The sequence below is a fragment of the Juglans regia genome, chromosome 15 (genome assembly GCF_001411555.2).
Source record: "Juglans regia cultivar Chandler chromosome 15, Walnut 2.0, whole genome shotgun sequence".
In the NCBI taxonomy this organism is placed as follows: Eukaryota; Viridiplantae; Streptophyta; class Magnoliopsida; order Fagales; family Juglandaceae; genus Juglans; species Juglans regia.
The window spans coordinates 9,328,267-9,349,591 of NC_049915.1; the positions used below are offsets into that span (position 1 = coordinate 9,328,267).

The following is a 21,325-nucleotide window of genomic DNA, read 5'->3' on the forward strand; positions in this document are numbered from 1 at the left end:
CTACTTTTGGCCAGTTTTTTTTGCAAGGAAATTGGTGTAAGGCACTTCTGTTTGGAGGGGGATTCAAAACAGGTAATGGACCAAATGAACCAAGATAGTCCTAACTGGAGCATAGGTGGATGTCTCATATCAGATGCCAAAACTATTCTTTACTCAGCAACTGTTTGGTCAATTTCACATGTACACCGTGAGGCTAAGATGGCAGCTCACAGACTTGCACAAGCGGCATTCGAGTGCACTGAAGATATGTATGATATCGAGATATGCCCATCTTGTATTCTTCAAGTGGTTACTAAGGAAATGAGTCAATGATCCTGTCTATTTTCCTTTGTTCTACTGGTTTTCATGTATGTGCTTGAAGTTGATTAATGAGATCAGTTTCTTATAAAAAAAAAAGGGAAGGGGGTATTACAACTAAAATACCACTTTTTGGCTCCTTACTATCTAATCAAAATTTAAACCTTACATTAGATTAATCATTTCTCTCTCTATAATTATAAACTATTATTATTATTATTATTATTATTATATCTATTTTTTAATGCATAATGTTATTTTCATAATTTCCAACAACCTATACAAGAGTGACTATCTGAAATTTAAACCCTATATTAAGGCTTCTCATATGAAATTGGACATCAATAGTCTTGTAAATTGATGATATTTTTTCTTCATATATAATTGATCATGTCCCTAGTATAAAATCATGGATATTTCTGCTAAACATATTATTTGATAACTCAACTACTTCACTAATTCAATAAAAATTAATTTTTTACAAAAGTCTTAGTTTTTTAAGAGAAAAGTCACTGAGAGGAGTCATTTTAATTTACGAAAATGAAGATTTTTGAAAAAAAAAAAATCATTTAAGTCGATTCAGTTGAAGGTATATTTCTTTATTAAGAAAAGAAGTGTTACAACTATAAAAAGATTTCATAAAAATAAACTCACAAACTAACATTGCTTCATATGATACATTATATTTATTTTATAATAAAAATAGGTTTACAGTCTAACGTACCATGTCAAGCCACTTCAATTTGTATATTTATTTTTTTGTGAGATCTCTTTATATCTAAAGGATTTCTCTATCATTTTTCTAATGAGTACTGCTACAGCTACAAAAAGATTACACAAAAGTAAAAGTAATCTCACAATCTGACATGACTTCATATAGTTCGTTAGATTTACTTTACAATAAAAGTAACTTTACAATCTGATGAATCACATCATAGCACATTAGTTTATGGGATATTTTTGTGTAATCTATTTGTAGCTAGAGTATTTTTCTTTTCTAAAATCGTATATGTTATATAAAAATAGGTGATATATAGGCCCTAGCCTCAACTCATCTCCGAGTTCAAAAAAATAAAATGTGTTCTAAAGCTGAGGTTTGGCCTTGACTTGAAAAGGGGGCTTAAAGCTGAGTTGAGGTCCAAGGCAATATATTGGTAAAACCATATAGGTAGAACCTCATCAATTCTTTAGAACAATCAGCTATTAGGCAGGTGTGACTACCTCCAAATTTCTTTTACAAAAAAAAAAAAAAAAAAAAACTAGCATCTTTAGTGACCACTCAAACCGTGACTAAATAGCGGTTTTTGGACTGTCACATATTTTAAATCGATACAAAAACTCAAATGTATAGTTGTGCCTATCTATATGTAGATGGAATCTGAACATCAACTTCAGTGGAAGAAATGCAAAAGATATGAGCTTTTAGATTTTCAATCCTGAGAAAGAGTGGAGGTTTGTATAGTGAGTTGATATGACATTAGTTAATATGAAAGTTGAAAATTAAATAAAATATTATTGTAAAATTATTTTTTAACATTCTTATTATTTTGGAATTTGAAAAAAGTTGAATTGTTTATTGTATTATATGTGAAAATTTGTGAAAGTTATAATGATTACATGATATGAAATGAAATAATTTTTGTATCCAAACCTTATAGTCTCATTTGGTAATACAGATGAGATGAGATAAAAGTTGAAATTTGAATAAAATATTGTTATAATATAAATTTTTAATATTATTTTTATTTTGAAATTTGAAAAAGTTGAATTGTTTATTATATTTTGGGTGAGAGTTTAGAAAAATTGTAATGATTATATAAGATAAGATGAAATGATTTTGTTTGTGTAACCAAACCAAACTTAAACAAATGTCCGGACTTTACTCGGACCAACAACAATCGTTTCCTCGTATAAGTACTTATCATATATTGTTTATAAATATGAAAAAAAAAAAATCTAAAATTATGAGTTGGTCTCTTTTACACCCTCCAATAAAAACATAAAACATGATGTGTGGGGGTAAAATATACTAGGCCCAAAATGGTTCTCAAGACCTAGCCCATCAAGGGGCTATCACTAGAAGACAAAGGAAGAGAGAGGGAAAGTGAGAAAATGAGAGGGGGTCAGACATGCAAAACAGACATCCCTCACTATTACCGATATGGACACATGAAGATGGTCAAATAAAAGGGGCAGGGTGCGTACAGTTTTAAGGACTTTTGCACTTCTTCTTCAACTCAAGAGCTCTAGAGAGAACCTCTTATCCAGTAAGTAGATCTACGACTTCTATAGTACAGTGAGGAATGAGAGATTATGAGAGACAGTAAACAACTTTATTATAGTGGAATCTACCCTCCCCAAACCCTTGTGGACGTAGGCCTAGTACTGAACCGCGTAAATCTGTGTTCATCTCTTCTTATTTTTTCTGCATTTAAATACTATTCATGCTATGAATGTTAGCACTGATACCATACAGCTGCACCGAACCACTGTCGGAGGCTCCAAAAAACATCGATCAAGGCCCAGCCCGCCTCAATGCATCCAAGAATGGATATTTCTTCCCTTCCGGGCTGCGCTGTTTTGGGGCGTTAACAATGGTGCCGTTTGTAGGATCGAGATTATTTTTTGCATTAGAAGCGGAAGAAGGATCATTTCTCAGCGCGCTAAATAATCTCCGAAGGAGTAGATAAAACTCTTCCAGATAGGTATCTCCAGCCTTTCCATTTTTATTTTTATGAAAAGCAATACTGCAGAAAAGGGGCGAGTGAATCTTTCCCCGTCCAGGCAATTAAGTGCACAATGCAAAGTGCATAGTGGCCATGCACGTTCAAACTATGCATGGCATGCACAATATAATGGGTGCACATCGCCGTGCACCTAGGAGCTTCGCGCCACTCCACTGCGAGGCCTGTTGACCTGCCGACGACCACCACATGGATTGTCGGTGGTTTCTGTTCGCTGCCAGTGGCCCCCACTCGTGGGCCGTACAACATGTCTAAGCCATGCACAAAGGCGCATGGAAGCATGTGCCTGGATGAGCCACGGTCCCGTTGTTGTGTAGCCAGGGGCTGCGCCAGCAGTCACCAAACGAACTAGCCGTCTATCTCCTCGGAGACGATCTGCGACAAGTTGGCCACGACAGGGACCTCACTGCACGACCACGTGCCTGCGAATGCATGTGATCGAAGTATCCTCGGCCTTGTCATGCCGTGGCACGATGGCGGAGCCGGCGGCCACCCATTGGACTGCCGGCGTGCTCTGCTCTACCTGAATGCCACCTTCACGACCCATGACTGCACGATGGGCAACAGTGGCTTGAAGCCACGCTCCAATGCACAGATTCCACGGCCTCCTCTCCTATGCCAGCTCACAGCAGAGGTCCACCACACGTTGGCCATGCTCAGTGGGCAGGACTACACTGCCACTACACGTTGGCCATGCTCAGTGGGCAGAACTACACGACCACTAAACATCGACCATGCATCGTGGACAGGACTCTACGACCTACCCTCCATGGCCATGGTCTCGTCACTCAGTCTCCTCAGCCAGTGCGAACTCCAGAGATTCAATTGCCTGCTCCTCATCTACTCAGGACTCATCTGCCAGAGATTCAATAGGACCCTCCTCCAACCACTTATCCCACCAAAAAGATACATTTCCATCTCGAATTTTCCACTTGGATTGATTAAGAACCTCCAGAAGCCACGAGTGCACTTTCCTCCAAAACCAAGTTCCCTTTCCCTGAGGTAACAAAGAAGTATGTTGATCTTTAATATATTTAGCTTGGAAAAACTGGGACCATAGCGAATCCTCCGTTAAAATTTTCCACGTAAATTTCATGAAAAGTGACTTTTGAACATCCTGAAAATTGTGGAAGCCTATACCCCCCCTTCAGATGTTGGAAGATACAATTTATCCCAAGATTTCCAATGTTTTTTTGGTTTACCATCTTTCACACCCTAGAAAAAATTACTCAAGCTTCTAAATACCGATAAAGGCACATAGACTATAAAGAGCAAATGTATAGGGAGGCTCATTAGGACCTATCGTAAGAGCAACACCCGAGCTCCATTCGACAATATTTTATTTTTCCAGCCCTCCATCCTAGCCTTTATTTTTCCTACAATTTCCTCTAGATGCACAGCTTTCAATCGACCATCTAAAATGGGGACCCCTAAGTACTTAAAAGGCAAATTTCCTTCCACAAAACCCAAGCTCCTCAATAGGTTCCATTGTCTAGCATTAACAATGTGCTTCAAAAAGGTAATGGAGGATTTAGAAGAGCTAACCTTTTGTCCAGACCATAATTCATAAATTGTTAGCCTTAGAAATCGCTTGAGCGGAAGATTTACTCCCATTTGTAAAGATTACTATATCATCTACATAGAGCAAGTGTGAAATAACTGGGGCTTGTCGAGAGTGAGAAAAAGCACCAATCTTTTTCTGCAAGAATTATTGCTTAATCAAACGAGACAAAACTTCTTCAATAATGATAAAGAGATAAGGCCACAGCGGATCCCCTTGTCTCAACCCACGCCCACCCTGAAAAAAACATTCAGGCACTCCATTCATAACAATCAAAAACCAAGGTTGGGAAATACACATATTAATCAGACCACAGAATCGCTCCGAGAAACCAAAGGAGGCAAGAACATGGAGCAAAAAACTCCAATCCACACTATCATTGGCTTTCTCCATATCAAGTTTAAGAATTATATTCCCACCCCAATACGGCTTGTGAAGACTCTGCACAAGCTCCTGGGTGAGACTGATATTATAAAAAATACTCCTTATTGGGATAAAAGCACCTTGTTCCGAGAAAACAATGCCTGAGAGAAAATGTGAGAGGCGACTAACCAGGATTTTAGAACAAACTTTATAGAAAACAAAACACAAACTGATAGGTTGAAACTAATCAAAACTTTTTGGTGCCTCCACCTTCGGGATCAAAACCAAATATGAGGCCGAAAAATTCCTGGGAAGAGCAACCCCAAAAAAGAAGTCTTGTACTACCTCTACAACATCCTTACTGACAATATGCCAGAAAGCTTGGAAGAAACCAGAGCCAAACTAGTTAGGCCCAGGACTGCTATTGACTGGAATGGCCGGAGAACAAAGCATCCTTGACATTTTGGATTGAAGGGAGCTGACTCAACATATTATTCTCCTACACTAAAACAACCGGCTGGATCAAGTTTGATAAGCAAGGACTTCCCTCCACATATTTATGCGCCAAAAAATGCCTAAAATACTCAACCGCCTCCTCATGTACTTCTTTCAAACTCTTAAGGCCAACTCCCATCCTGAAGCTTAATTTCATGCACCCAAGTTTTGCCTTTCTTACTCAGAGTGCGGAAAAACTAAGCAGATGCTTCCCCATGTGTAAGCCAATTTTGCTTAGCTTGTTGGCTTATACGAATCTCTTCGCGCTTAGACCATACATCTAACTCCGCCTTTGCCACCAAATAATCTTGTTCATCTTCCTCGCTAGCCCCTTCCTGCACCCCAACCTCCAATCTGGCCAACCTCTCCTCAAGGTGACAAATTTACTGATGAATATTACCGAATAGCTCAAGATTCCAAACCCAAAGCACAGACTTTAGGTGTTTTAATTTCTTGGCTAACCTCATCATACCATGATCCTCAATCCCATCCTCCCATGCCGAAGCCACACAATTCAAAAAAGATTCATGCATCACCCACATTTGGTGAAACTTGAATCCTGGAAAACCATAAACTCTATGCTCCACTTCCAACGGAATCAATATCATTGCATGATCCGAAGTACTGTGGGGGAGGTATCTCGTATATGCATTGGGAAATATCTCAAAGAAATTTTCATTGACCAAAGCACGATCCAGACGATACCATCTTCGAGCCATACCCGACTGGCCATTACACCAAGAGAACTGATTCCCTTCATATCTCACTTCGGTCACACCATCAAACTCAATAAATGCATTAAACTCCTCCATAGCAGAAACCGGCCTAGAATGGCCTCCTTTCCTATCAAAATCAGTTCTGATGACATTAAAGTCACCAATAATGATCCAAGGCAGCGAATCATTGATACCATCAGTGATGGTTTGCCACAACTCCCTCCGCTCTATTTGTGAGCATTTCACATAAACCAAAGAAATACAAGCACTTTTGTTACCTTCTGACATGAGAATAGTAATATACTGATTGGAAACAGCTAAAACTAAGAGCTGCACCCCACAAGCCCACATCTGTAAGGAGCTGCTGTTAGGAAGGCTGCTGTTATGAGGAGTTCGTGCTGCTGTTATGAAGACCTGTAGTGTTAAACGACAATTTGTAATACAGTTAGGTTAGTTGAATTACTAATCAACTAAACGTCTGTCGTTGAGAGCAATGTAATAAAGTGGTGTCGTTTAAGTTGTAAGTAGAGGCCTTAAGTGGTAGTGAAACGATGTCGTGTAACACAATGATGAATATAAATACCGTATGAATAAAGAGAAAGGTATGGAAAGTTTATTAATCATTCCTTCTATCTGATTCTTCTTCTTTCTATTCTCTTTCTCTTCTCTTCTCATTCTTGGAGATTGACATCTCGAATAAGTCACTGAAGAGGCCCATTATAGTTGGTATCTAGAGCCATGGCAGAAGGGACTCGATCCTTTTCTCAGTTGAATGAAGCGTTGGTTCAATTAAGACAACAACAGGATAGACAACAGGAACAACTTGAAGATACTATTTCTATCCTGGTGCAACAACAAGAAACCGCAAGAAGTGATCGGGAAGCTCAAGATCAAAGAATGGCTGAAATCTTGCAGCAGCTTACAAGACTGTCAGTGAACAATGCAAGAGGTAATGGTGATTTGGCTGGGAATATAAATGGACATGATACAACTCTTGAAGGTGTTGGTGAGACTCATTATAAGGAGTTGGGTGATAGAGGGTTACCCAAGGGTGTTAGGTTGGAGATTCCAAGATTTTCTGGGCATAATCCATCGGCTTGGGTGTATAGAGTGAATCAGTATTTCCTCTTCCATCAAATTCCCCCCGGTCAAAGAATCTTTATAGCTTCTTTTCATTTGGATGATGAAGCTTTAATTTGGTTCCAGGATGTGAGTGAAGCAGGTGTTTTCCATTCGTGGGACGAGTTTGTTCAAGCCTTGCAAGTAAGGTTTGGGTCATCTCCATATGATGATCCTATGGAATCCTTGACAAGATTGAAGCAAGTGAGCTCTGTTACCACTTATAAAACTGAATTTGAATTGCTTTCCAACAGAATAAAAGGCATCTCTAAGAAAAACAAACTAAGTTGTTTTCTTAGTGGGTTGAGAGATGAAATAAGGTTGCCAGTCAGAATGTTGAAGCCGTCTAACTTGAATGATGCGTTTGGCCTAGCTAAAATCCAAGAACAGTATGTGTGGAGCACTAAAAAGTCTTGGAAAAGTAATTCTTTCGAAGGCCACCAACAGTTATGGAATGGAAATACCAATAAGCCTAGTCCTTCCAACTCAATCTTGGGTGCTCCTAAGGGCCAACCCATTTCAAGAATGCCATATCAGAGAATTTCTGAAGCTCAGATGCAAGATCGAAGGAAGAAAGGCCTGTGTTATTTCTGTGAGGACAAGTGGCATCCAGGCCACAAATGTGCTAGACCTAAGTTGTATGTGATGGAGGGTATGGATTTTGTAGAAGGGGAGGATGGTTTGGCAGAATTGGAAGCTGATCAGAGTATTGGAGAGGAGCAGGATCAATTGCCTGGACCTGCTCAGATTGCTTCCATTTCGATTCAAGCAATGACGGGAACACCAAGTCCTAAAACCATGAAGGTTATTGGATAGTTAAAGAAGAGAGAAGTATTAATACTTATTGACTGGGGTAGTACCCACAACTTTGTGGATACTATGGTGGCTGTTAACTCATGATTATGTTTACACAAAGCCAACCCTATGCAAGTTAAAATTGCCAATGGAGATGTGGTTAGTAGTGCAGTGGAAATTCAGATTCAAGGCACAACAATTGTATCAGATTTTTGTACATTGGAGTTAGGGAGTTGTGATGTTGTTTTAGGGGTGCAATGGTTATTATCCCTAGGGCCTATTCTTTGGGATTTTCAGAAGCTGCAAATGCAATTTCAAGTTGAAGGAAGAGCTATATCTTGGCAAGGCTTATCTTTTCCTTGTAGCCTTGTTATTAAAGATGCTGACATTTCTAGTATAACTGGACTGGAACATCAAAGTATGTTCTTGCATATGATTTCTGTAAATTCTCAAGAAGATTCTGTTCAAGAACCTAAGATGATAACACAGTTGCTGAGTAGGTTCAGCAAGGTTTTTGAGGAACCAAGTGGCTTGCCTCCTCAAAGATCACATGATCACCAAATCAATCTGAAGCAAGGATCTGTGCCTGTAAGTGTAAGGCCATACAGATATCCTTATTACCAGAAGGCTGAACTTGAGAAGATAGTCAAAGAATTGCTGCTAACTGGTGTTATAAGTTCAAGCCAGTCCCCTTTTTCATCTCCTGTTCTATTAGTGAAGAAAGCAGATGGCTCTTGGAGGATGTGCATCGATTACAGGGTTCTCAACGAGGCTACAATAAAAGATAAGTACCCCATACCCGTTGTAGATGAATTAATTGATGAATTGTTTGGAGCAGCAATTTTTCCTAAGCTTGATCTGAGATTAGGCTATCATCAAATACGAATGAGGGATGATGATATTCCTAAAACTGCATTTAGAAAACATGAAGGGCATTATGAATTTCTTATAATGCCCTTTGGTCTCACAAATGCACCTTCAACATTCCAAGGCCTCATGAATGATGTATTTAGGCCATTTTTAAGGAAATTTGTAATTGTTTTTTTTTATGATATCCTTGTGTATAGTAAGGATATAGAGTCTCATTGTCAACATTTATCTACTGTGTTGGAAATCTTGGAGCTGCAGAAATTGTATGCCAAGAGGTCAAAGTGCCATTTTGCTAGTGAGGAGATTGAGTATCTTGGCCATTTGATTTCAAAGGGAGGAGTTAAAGCAGATCCAAAGAAGTTAGAAGCCATGATCAGTTGGCCTCTTTCAAAGCACGTGAAAGGTCTAAGGGGCTTTCTTGGTTTGACAGGTTACTACAGAAAGTTCATTAAATGTTATGGGCTTATAGCTGCACCATTGACAGCTTTATTGAAGAAATATGCTTTTGTGTGGAACTCAGAAGCTACAAAAGCATTCGAGGAATTAAAGGCTGCTGTTACCAGCCCACCAGTTTTAGCATTGCCAGACTTTACAAAGGGCTTTATTATTGAATGTGATGCTTGTGCAAATGGAGTGGGGGCTGTGTTGATGCAAGACCAAAGGCCCTTAGCCTTCTTGAGCCAACCTTTGAAAGGGAAGAACTTATTGCTGTCAACCTATGAAAATGAGTTTTTGGCATTGGTGCTTGCAGTAAAAAAATGGAGACCTTACCTTCTTGGTGGTACCTTTGTGGTGAGAACAGACCACTATAATTTGAAGTATCTGCTTGAGCAGAAAGTGGGCACAGCAGCTCAACAAATATGGCTTGCAAAACTTTTGGGCTATGAGTTTACCATTGAATACAAGAAAGGGGTGGATAATAAAGGAGCAGATGCCTTGTCCAGAAAGAATGAGTGTGAAGACCTTATGTCATTGAATGCAATTTCTGTTCCTAATCCAACATGGCTTGAAGAAATTCGAAAGGCTTATGACAAAGATCCAGTTATTAAGCAGCTGCTGAATGAATTTCAACAAGGTCAATCTCCTTCCAACTTGACTCTTAAACAAGGCATTCTCTTTAAGAAAGGGAGGATTTACATTCCCAATTGTTCAGAATTGAAGCTGAAGGTTTTACACTACATTCATGCAAGCCCATTGGCTGGACATTCAGGATTTCACAAATCCTTGCATAGGGCAAGAATAAACTTTTATTGGCCTGGTTTGAAGATAGAAGTGAAGAAGTTTATTCGTGAATGTGAAGTTTGTCAAAGAAACAAGAGTGAGAATATTTTGCCCGCTAGTTTGTTACAGCCCTTGCCATTTCCTCAACAAATATGAATTTTTTGTCTATGAATTTTGTTGAAGGACTGCCAGTATCAAAAGGATTTTCTGTAGTGATGGTGGTGGTGGATAGGCTATCAAAGTATGCACATTTTTTAGCCTTAAAACATCCCTTTACAGCAGCCACGGTTGCTGCATTGTTTCTCAATAATATTTTCAAATTGCATGGGATGCCTAACAGCATTGTTTCTGATCGAGGGGCAACTTTCACAAGTTCATTCTGGAAGGAGGTCTTTAAATTGCAGGGAGTTAACTTGTCTTACTCTTCAGCTTACCATCCACAAACTGATGGTCAAACTGAGGCAGTAAACAGGTGTTTGGAACACTTTTTAAGGTGCTTCTCAGGTGATAAGCCTAAGGGCTGCTTTGAGTGGCTACCACTTGTAGAATGGTGGTATAATACCACCTGTCATGCTTCAACAAAAATGACACCATATGAGGCAGTGTATGGTGTTCCTCCCATGAAATTACAGCAGTATATTCCTGGTTTATCTCAAAATCAAGCTGTAGAAGAATTACTCAGAACCAGAGAAGAAATTTTGGCAGTTTTGAAGAATAACTTGATACTGGCTCAGGAGAGAATGAAACTATTTTTTGATAAAAGGCACACTGCGAGGGAGTTTTCGGTGGGAGATTGGGTATTCTTAAAGCTTCAACCTTAATAGACAAAGTTCCCTTGCGGTTAGAAGAAATATGAAGCTGTCACCTAAGTTTTATGGCCCATTTTAGATATTAAACAGGATTGGAAAGGTTGCTTATAAATTGGATCTGCCATCTCAATCTCGTTTACATCCTGTTTTTCATGTTTCTTCTTTAAAGAAGAAGTTAGGCCAACATATTTCCCCATTGTCAACCTTGCCACCAGTTGATGAAGAGGGAGAAATACAGCCTGAGCCACAACTGGTTCTGCAGAGGAGAAGTAGGAAGGTGAACAATAGAGCTTTGGTGGAAGTTCTAGTTCAATGGCAAGGGGCTGCACCAGAGGATGCCACATGGGAGTCATACTGGAAGCTTAGGGAGAAATTTCCCCACCTTGTGGGCAAGGTGCTTTGAAGGGGAGGAGTGTGTAAGGAGCTGCTGTTAAGAAGGCTGCTGTTATGAGGAGTTCGTGCTGCTGTTATGAAGACCTGTAGTGTTAAACGACAATTTGTAATACAGTTAGGTTAGTTGAATTACTAATCAACTAAACGTCTGTCGTTGAGAGCAATGTAATAAAGTGGTGTCATTTAAGTTGTAAGTAGAGGCTTTAAGTGGTAGTGAAACGATGTTATGTAACACAATGATGAATATAAATACCGTATGAATAAAGAGAAAGGTATGAAAAGTTTATTAATCATTCCTTCCATCTGATTCTTCTTCTTTCCATTCTCTTTCTCTTTCTCTTCTCATTCTTGGAGATTGACATCTCGAATAAGTCACTGAAGAGGCCCATTACAACATCACCCAGATCTTACCAATTTATTCGTTAGAGACACTTTCGATCATATTCAACCTACTTTGCAATGCACGCATTCGATTCGAAGATAGAAACGGTTCCGCTATGGCTATGATTCCTGGCAAAAACTTATGACGAAAGAACTCAATCTCTTTTGGGATGTTTTGACACCCCTCAAATTCCAAAATAAAATGGGCTGCATCACAAGTTAATTTTAAGGGGCTTGCTTATGGCCCTAGTCGATCTCCTAACCTTCAATATCTTAGAGCCCGGACTCATATGTTCCGAATCTGAGTTGCAAACTTTTCCTTTCCCCAGATTCTCCATCCCCGCATTCATTTCAGAATCAGATTGAGCCTGTAAACTGATCTCCACCTCTTCTTCATTTTCCAAAGTAACATCCTCCACTTCCACCAATTCTCCTGGTTCAAGAATATCGCAGACCTCATCACCGGGTTCCCTTACCACTTCCACTTCACACAAAGCACTGCCACCCTCAACCTCCTTCCCTGACTACAGAACTGCATCCTCAGCCCTCGGAGAGGCCCTATGATCCTCATTAACGACCACCAAGTCTAGCAATGTCTTCTCATTTATTCCCTCGACGTTAGATCCCACACCTCTATGATCCACCATATGCTGCTTTTCAATTTATGGGTCCTTCGTAATGTCATTACCAGCCACGTCCTAACTTATGTCTGTATCCTTCTGAGATTCATGATCCAGCTTCTCAACATTTATTTTACTGGTACCTGCCTCTAGATTTATTTCCTCCATGATATCCTTATTTTTTTTCCTTCCTACCCCAACTCGGCCGTCCCTTCCCCACCTTGTTTTTTTTTCCCTTCCCGTGTGCAGGTTTTCAGATTGTGCCCTTGCATACAACAATGAGAGCAGAATGCCGAGAGAGTTTTGTATACCACAGACTGAATCCAACTTGAAGGTTGGTTTGGAACACCAATCCAGAACACTTCCAATGGAGCCTTCAGACATCCATCTTTATGCATACCCATGCACCATCCGTTTTCGTAGCACATTGAATGCAATTATCCCGATGAATGAATTGGCCCAGGGGTAAAGTAATATTTCTCAAAAAAGTTCATGATAATAGTTCGGAGGGAGACCTGGTAAAAACATCCATACCGGCACCGTGGATGGTTCTTGATCTTCAACATAATTTGGAGACCATTGACACACACAATACAGCACACCATCTATTTTAGAAGCCTCTTGGGAAAACCTGTTAAGGCTCCATCTATGGCAAGATGCTAAGGAGGAAGACAGGAGCTTAGTTACGGAAGTCAAGGTGCAGGATCTGTCGAAATGGAGAAAGGGAGACTTGAAGTAATTCGAAGAAGCTGGAATGACGTCGTAGGAGTCTGGGACTTGAAGAACAAGACGCACCATATGATAGGAATTCTTTTATTAGCTGAGATGGGTGCTACGCACCGTTTAATATGTCTTTTATTATTATGGGGTCTGTAAACGCAGCGTTTGGAATTGTTCCAAATGGTGCGTTCATCTATCAACTAGTTGTTTTCATACTGGCCTGTCATTTACTTTCATGCTGTGTGGTCAAGTTAGTTTAATTGGAATTCTGTTAGAGAAAACGTCTTAAGGCAGGGAAGGTAGTGGAATGAGGTATCGAAGAATATTTCTGTAAGAAAGTGGATTCTGTTGGAGGATTGGGAGCCCTCGAAGTTACTCTCGTATCAATACAATATCCTTCGGCATTTACTCAAACATCTGGTGTGCATCATTTTCATTGCATCAATACACTGCATACTCATCCATTTATCATCCTACATACAACCCATCCGCAAGAAAGAAGACCATTATCAAGGTCTTAACAGTGGTATCAGCAAGCAGCAGTTCCTATGGCCGATAATACCTGCTCAAAAAATCAGCAAAATGATGCCCTCAATTAACAGGTTCAGGATATCCAGCAGCAGAACATTCATCATCATCAAACAATGGGAGACCTGAAAGCAAACATACAACAGTTAAATGATCTGGTACGTACCATTGTCATAGCCCAAAATACCCAAGTTCCCCAAAACAGAGACCATCACCAAGAACACATCCATTTCCAAAATGACCATGACCAAAATGACCTCAGGAGGCCAAATCTGAGGGGAGTTAAACTGGATTTTTCCCATTTGCATGGTGATAATGCAGCAGCTTGGCACTTTAAAGCCAATCACTATTTTGAATTTCATCAAACACCTTTACCTCACCGTTTACTTATAGCTTCCTATTATATGGATGAAGAAGCTCTTGTGTGGTACCAAGAGGCATTGGAGGGAGGTCAGTTTCGAGATTGGGATACCTTTGCAAGGTCTTTGCTAATTCGGTTTGGACCAACAGCTTATGATGACCCCATGGAGGCATTGACTTGTTTGAAACAAACAGGTTCTATAGCTGTTTTTCAAGCACAGTTTGAGGCCCTTTCTAATCGGTTAACGGGATTATCCGATGTGCACAAGCTAAGTTGTTTCCTAAGTGGGTTGAAAGATGAGATCCGCCTTCCTATCCGCATGTTCAACCCTGTTAGTTTAAGTGCTGTGTACGCATTGTCTAAAATACAAGAAGAATACCTTGCAAGTTCCAAGAAATCCAGCAAGGTGTGGGTAGATAAAATCAGTCCAATGGTAGGAGGAAGTTACAGCCGTGGACCATATTCGGGGGAAGGAAACAACACTAAATGGCAAAAGCCTTGGGGGGGAACGAGGAAGGTTTCGTCCATTCAAATGGATGAAAAGAGAAAAAAAGGGTTATGCTGCCACTGTGATGAGAAATGGAACCCACAGCACACGTGCAAGAATCCTAGAATCTACTTGATGCAAGTGGATGAAGAGTTATCTGAAGCTGAAAAGGAACCAGTAGTGGTAGAGATCACTGAAGATGAAATAGGAGTGGCTGAGACTAGTGTGGAAGCACCTGAAATTTCTCTAGCAGCCATTACAGGAACACCCACCATGAGTACCATGCGTTTACTAGGAACTTTGATGGGAGAACCTGTCGTAATCTTAGTGGACTCGAGGAGCTCACACAACTTTGTGGAGTCCACTTTGATAACTAAGTTGAAGTTGCCTATTGATGCTTCCAGCAACTTGAATGTAAGGGTGGCCAATGGACAGAGTTTGAGGAGCGGTGGGGCATGCAACGAAGTGAGGTTAAAGGTGCAAGGTATAGTGTTCCCACCTTCTCTTCATTTATTAAATCTTGCTGGTTATGATATTGTGTTTGGCATTCAATGGCTGGTTACTTTAGACACTATAACGTGGAATTTTTCTAAGCTATTGATGGGTTTTACATATGGAGGAAAAAGTGTGGAATTGAAGGGGTTAAAATTAAACCCATCTGTGATAAAAGATGGACACAAGCTGCTCAAGACCACCACGGCCAAGAGCAGGGGAATTTTGTTACAAATCATGGCCCAAGAAGTAAAAGAGCAAAAAGAAGAAGTGTTAGATCCTGAATTTACCAAAATGTTGGCTGAGTTGGGAGGGGTTTTTAAGGAACCTGAGGGGTTACCACCACCCATAAAATATGACCATAAAATTGTCCTCAAGGAGGGCACTCAACCCATTGCTAATAGGCCATACCGATACCCTTATTACCAAAAAACTGAGATAGAAAAGATTGTTGCAGAGTTGTTAAAATCTGGAGTTGTAAGACCAAGTATGAGCCCTTTTTCATCTCCTGTTTTACTTGTAAGAAAGGCCGATGGGAGTTGGAGGCTTTGTGTGGATTATCGGGCACTTAATAAAGAAACCGTGAAGGCAAAATTTCCCATTCCTGTGATTGATGAACTGTTGGATGAGTTGGCTGGTTCAGTAATGTTTTCTAAGCTTGATTTAAGGTCCGGATACCACCAAGTGAGAGTGGCAGTGGATGACATTCCCAAAACAGCTTTCCAAACACATGAAGGGCATTACGAGTTCTTGGTAATGCCCCTTGGTTTAACTAATGCCCCTGGCAAGGGTTGATGAATGATGTCTTCAAACCTTTTTTGAGGAAATTCATGCTTGTTTTTTTTGATGATATATTGGTGTATAGCCAGTCTCGAAGGAAACATTTGAACCATTTGAAACAGGTGTTATCACTGCTGGAACATAATTCACTGTTTGCTAAGAGGTCCAAGAGTAGGTTTGTTGTGGGAGAAATTGAATACTTAGGCCATGTCATTAATGCTATGGGGGTAATGGCTTACCCCTCTAAAATTGCCACGATGTTAGAATAGCCCGAGCCTAAGAACGTGAAGGCCCTAAGGGGATTCCTAGGGCTAACGAGATATTATCGAAAGTTCATAAAAGGATACGGGACCATCGCAGCCCCATTGACATAATTATTAAAAAAGAATTCTTTTGAGTGGAATGGCAAGGCTAAGAAGGCCTTTGAGGAGCTGAAACAAGCTGTATCACAGCCTCCCATGTTGAGATTACCTGATTTTAATAGTCCTTTCACTATTGAGTGTGATGCGTGTGGAACGGGACTGGGTGCCGTGTTAATGCAAGCGGGGCAACCCATTTCTTATATGAATAAAGGGCTTAAGGGGAAGGCCTTGTTGCTATCAACGTATGAAAAGGAACTCTTGGCCCTTGTGACAGCAGTTCAAAAATGGAGAACTTATTTGCTTGGTCAAACTTTTATTATTAAAACTGACCAAGAAGCGCTGAAATACTTGTTGGAACAAAGAATGGGGACTAAAATGCAGCAAAAATGGGTGGCTAAGTTGATGGGCTATCATTTTTCTATTGAGTATAAGAAGGGAAAAGAAAATAAGGTGGCAGATGCACTCTCAAGAAGGATGGAAGGCCTAAGCAAGGGGGAATGTGCAGCTATACTCTATTTCCCTACCCCTTCATGGTTAGATGAGTTAAAACATAGTTATCAAGAATCATGTGAGATGATTATGTTGCTTGATCAACTCAAGGCAAACCTGAATGTGCCTAAGGGGTATTCCTTAAGACAAGGGGTGATTCTAAAAAAGGGGCGTATTGTGTTACCTAAAGATTCTGATTTTAAGAAAAAAGTGTTGCAATTTATCCATAATAACCCACAAGTAGGCCATTCGGGGTAGTTGAAAACTTATAAGAGGGCCAAAATGGATTTTTTCTGGAAGGGGATGAAAAATGACATAAAGAGGTTGGTTCAAGAGTGTGATACTTGTCAGATTATGAAGAATGAGACAGTACATCCAGCTGGGTTACTCCAGCCACTTCCCATTCCCAATCAACCTTGGACTGATATATCACTTGATTTTGTAGAAGGGTTACCAGTATTGAAGAGTTTCAGTGTAATATTGGTGGTGGTGGACTGACTCACTAAGTATAGCCATTTTATACCCCTGGCCCATCCGTATACTGCTCAAGTAGTAGCGGAAGAGTTTATGAAGAATGTTTTTATGTTACATGGGTGCCCTAGGTCTGTGGCATCAGATAGGGACCCAATTTTTCTAAGTAATTTATGGAAGGCCATCTTCACTGCACAAGAATCTTCACTGGACTTCAGTTCAGCTTACCACCTGCAATCGGACGGCCAAACAGAAGCAGTGAATAAATGCGTGGAAGCCTACCTATGTTGCTATGCTAGCTCCAAACCTAAAGTATGGGTTCACTGGCTTCCAATGGCTGAGTGGTGGTATAATACCACCTATCATACAACCACTAAAATGACCCCTTACCAGGCTGTCTACGGCCACCCCCCACCCACTCTTCTATCCTACATACTCGGCACAGTTACAAATGATGCTGCAAATCAGTTCCTCAACAACAGAGATCAAGTTATCAATGTACTGAAGCAGAACTTAACAGAGGCACAACAAAGAATGAAACATTACGCTGACAAGCAAAGAACTGAAAGAGAATTTACAAAAGGGGACTGGGTTTACCTTAAGCTTTAGCCATATCGCCAAAAAACCCTAGCTTTGAGGAGGAATCTGAAGCTCTCTCTGAGGTACTACGGGCCTTTCCAGGTTGAAGATAGGGTCAGATCCGTGGCTTACAGACTAAAACTCCCCGAATATTCCAAGATCCACCTGACATTTCATGTTTCTTGTTTGAAGAAGAAATTGGGATCTCGAGTTCCTGTACTTCAGACCCTTCACCCACTGATTCTTCGGGAGAGATACAACCGGAACCTGAGGAAATTTTAGAAAGAAGGGTGAGAAGACAGGGGGACCGTGCGGTTACGGAGGTGTTAGTCAAATGGAGTGGGTTACCAACCGAAGAAAGTACCTGGGAAATGTTGTGGAAGCTTCGAGACCTTTACCCACACCTTGTGGGCAAGGTTTTTTGAAGAGGACGAGATTGTTAAGGCTTCGTCTATGGCAAGATGCTAAGGAGGAAGACAGGAGCTTAGTTACGGAAGTCAAGGTGCAGGATCTGTGGAAATGGAGAAGGGAGACTTGAAGTAATTCGAAGAAGCTGGAACGACGCCGTAGGAGTCTGGGACTTGAAGAACAAGACGCACCGTATGATAGGAATTCTTTTATTAGCTGAGATGGGTGCTACGCACCGTTTATTATGTCTTTTATTATTATGGGGTCTGTAAACGCAGCGTTTGGAATTGTTCCAAACGGTGCATTCATCTATCAACTAGTTGTTTTCATACTAGTCTGTCATTTACTTTCATGCTGTGAGGTCAAGTTAGTTTAATTGGAATTCTGTTAGAGAAAACGTCTTAAGGCAGGGAAGGTAGTGGAATGAGGTATCGAAGAATATTTCTGTAAGAAAGTGGATTCTGTTGGAGGATTGGGAGCCCTCGAAGTTACTCCCGTATCAATACAATATCCTTCGGCATTTACTCAAACATCTAGTGTGCATCATTTTCATTGCATCAATACACTGCATACTCATCCATTTATCATCCTACATACAACCCATTCGCAAGAAAGAAGATCATTATCAAGGTCTTAACAAAACCCTTTAATAAAGTCCTCTTCGTTAGACATCCTTACAAATATAGATCTAGGATTGGCCATCGCCGAAATCACCAGTTGAGCACCCAACACCCAATGAAGACGACAAAATGCTCTGATATTGTCCAAAGATGGCCTTATGCGCAAAAACTTCAAAACTAGTGTGAACCTAAAAGGTTGAGCCGATCGCTCGATTTCCTCCTTCGTAAAGGAGACATACTGCACTCCTTCAAACACCTTCAAAGGTCACAGAGGCACCACCACCTCATGGATAGGTTGAGGTGTTTGCGCTACCAAATCAACAAAGGATCAGAGACTCCCTAATGGGGCCAGGGCACGCAAGGCAACCCTGGTGCCAGCCATTCAGAAGGAACACTCAGAGAAAAGACCTAGCAGAAAGACCTAGGACACGTTAGCAAAATGACAGTCCCGAAAGATTTCTAACAACAACAGTTATGACCTAAAGGAGAAAACCAAATAGTAAATAGCTTTTGAATAGTAGCACTTATTATTAAAACTCTGCAATTATAAGTGGCCTTAAGCTAAAATCTAAATTACCCACCGTAATGCCAAACATGCACCTAATACAATAAGACATATACTCATAGGATAAGTACATACCATATATATTATATATATATAGTATGTTTTGCATTACACATAACAATATTCTAAACATGAATTTTCACCCTTTCAAAACAATTGTAGGATTTGTGTCCTATGATTGAATATAATTGTTCACCAAAAGAGCCAAATTATTTGAGTTGGGTAGTTATAGTTCATCAAATTAGATGTGATTGAGGTGCGTGCATAAATAACACATTAATTACTTATAATTTGTTAAGTGAATTACTTCTAATGATAAAACAATGTGTTTTTTTTTTTTTGCTATTTTAATTAGACTATAATATATATATATATATATCTTAACCAAGGCTAAAAGATGGTTCGATTCAAGCTGATTTAGTCGATTCAAATTGAATCAGTAAAAGGCCAAACCGATTTTAGTGAAGTTTTTTAATTATTCACCAAATCACTTCAATCAGATAATTTAGGTCGATTTCAAACTGATTTTAGCTGATTCCAACTTATTCAAAATTGTACATATTTTTTAAGTTGTCTGATATTAACTGAGATTTTTTAATCTTGTATAAATATATGATACAACTAAATATACATTAACTTTTTCATTATTGTATTCAACATGTAGTTCTTTATTATTATTTTTTGTTGAACTAAAAAATTAGGAGATGAATGAATATTTTGTATCAAATTTGTGGTTGTGCTTAAAGTACTACTTTTGCCATTTGCTTATAATTCAATGGTCTGGATCTTTTTTGTATATGAGACAAAAAAATGTTGACAATTGACATTAAATACTTGAATTACATGTTTAATGAAATTAACTATTTAGATTCATATTATATTTTTATTGAAACTAGTCAATAAATTTATATTTTATACTCGTCTATATATGATTCTGAATGCTTTTTTTTATCAACATTGAAATAATCAATTCAAAATTATAATGAATGGCTCGATTCATTAAATCGGTTCTTATCTGATTCTAATTTTTCGAGCCTTGATCTTAACTACTATATGATAGAATGATTATCTAGGTAATTGAAATTAATGAATTTCTCATATTTAGTGATCTGCAATCACCGATCTCAATCTTGAGAGAACAATAAATTTAAATAACAAGTATATATTAATATCTCATTATATCAATTAAGCGGTTGATATTGAGAATTGTAGAAGCACTTACTCTTAATATCCATTAAATTTGTAGGAGATCACATCTATCCCTTGAGATCGTTAAAATATATAAATCTAAGTTCAGACATGAGTAAGTTTGTTACTAAATTTGTATCCTTGGACATATATATTGCCTTTCATCTCTAGTACGTACACAGTAGCCATGGCTAAAACATACCCATCACGACTGCATCCTCTCATTACAATATAATTGTTTTTTAGTGACGGTTAGGAAATTGTGACAATCCCCAAACTGTTACTAAAAAGTATTTTTTGTGACAGTTTCTGGAAATCGTCACTAAAGACAGATTAGTTTGTTTGTTTGTTTGCTTTTTTTTTTTTTTTTTTCGTTCGAACAGAAGGGAAATTTACATTCGATCGTCACATATACTAAGGGTGTTCATCCGGGTTCCAGACCGGATATCCGGGTATACCCGGCCCGGAACCCGGGTATCAAACCCGGGCCGGATTTCGGCCCGGGTATACCCGGGTTATCACCCGGGCCGAAACCTGGATGATCTGGGTTTTTACAACCCGGCAATCCGGGTTCCGGATTTCAACTCGGATTTTTTTTTTGCCTTTAGTATTTAATATTTTTCAACCAAAAAAAAAATGCTGAAAAGCTTTTTTTTTTTTTTTAATCTAAAAGCCTATATTCTAGTACAATTGTTCTTAGAAAAAATGTTCACAAACATATTTTTATATTTAAAACAATTATTGCCTTTTTAGCTATATGCATCTTAAAATAATTCAATATTTATCATGTAAAATGCATGCAATAATGCAATTCACTACATATTAAATTACATTATATTACAAAATAAAAAATTACAACATATAAAATTAAAAAAATATAAAAATTACATA

General features: G+C 39.2%; 1 protein-coding gene across 1 annotated transcript; it reads left to right on the forward strand.

The window, feature by feature from the left end:
* Positions 1 to 14,036: 14,036 nt before the first annotated feature.
* On the forward strand, positions 14,037 to 17,683 carry LOC118344675. Its single transcript, XM_035685781.1, has 4 exons — positions 14,037 to 15,725; positions 15,842 to 15,979; positions 16,163 to 16,647; positions 17,206 to 17,683. The coding sequence occupies exons 1-4, from the start codon at positions 14,037 to 14,039 to the stop codon at positions 17,681 to 17,683; spliced, it is 2,790 nt and encodes a 929-aa protein (XP_035541674.1).
* The last annotated feature ends 3,642 nt before the right edge of the window (positions 17,684 to 21,325 follow it).

Bases quoted from the DNA above. Each gene is read 5' to 3' on its own strand.
- LOC118344675 (XM_035685781.1), top strand. From the start codon at position 14,037: ATGGATGAAGAAGCTCTTGTGTGGTACCAAGAGGCATTGGAGGGAGGT. The intron at 15,726-15,841 runs GTAATGCCCCTT...GTGTATAGCCAG, and splicing joins AAGGGCATTACGAGTTCTTG to TCTCGAAGGAAACATTTGAA. The intron at 16,648-17,205 runs GTTAGATGAGTT...TGGGTGCCCTAG, and splicing joins TATTTCCCTACCCCTTCATG to GTCTGTGGCATCAGATAGGG.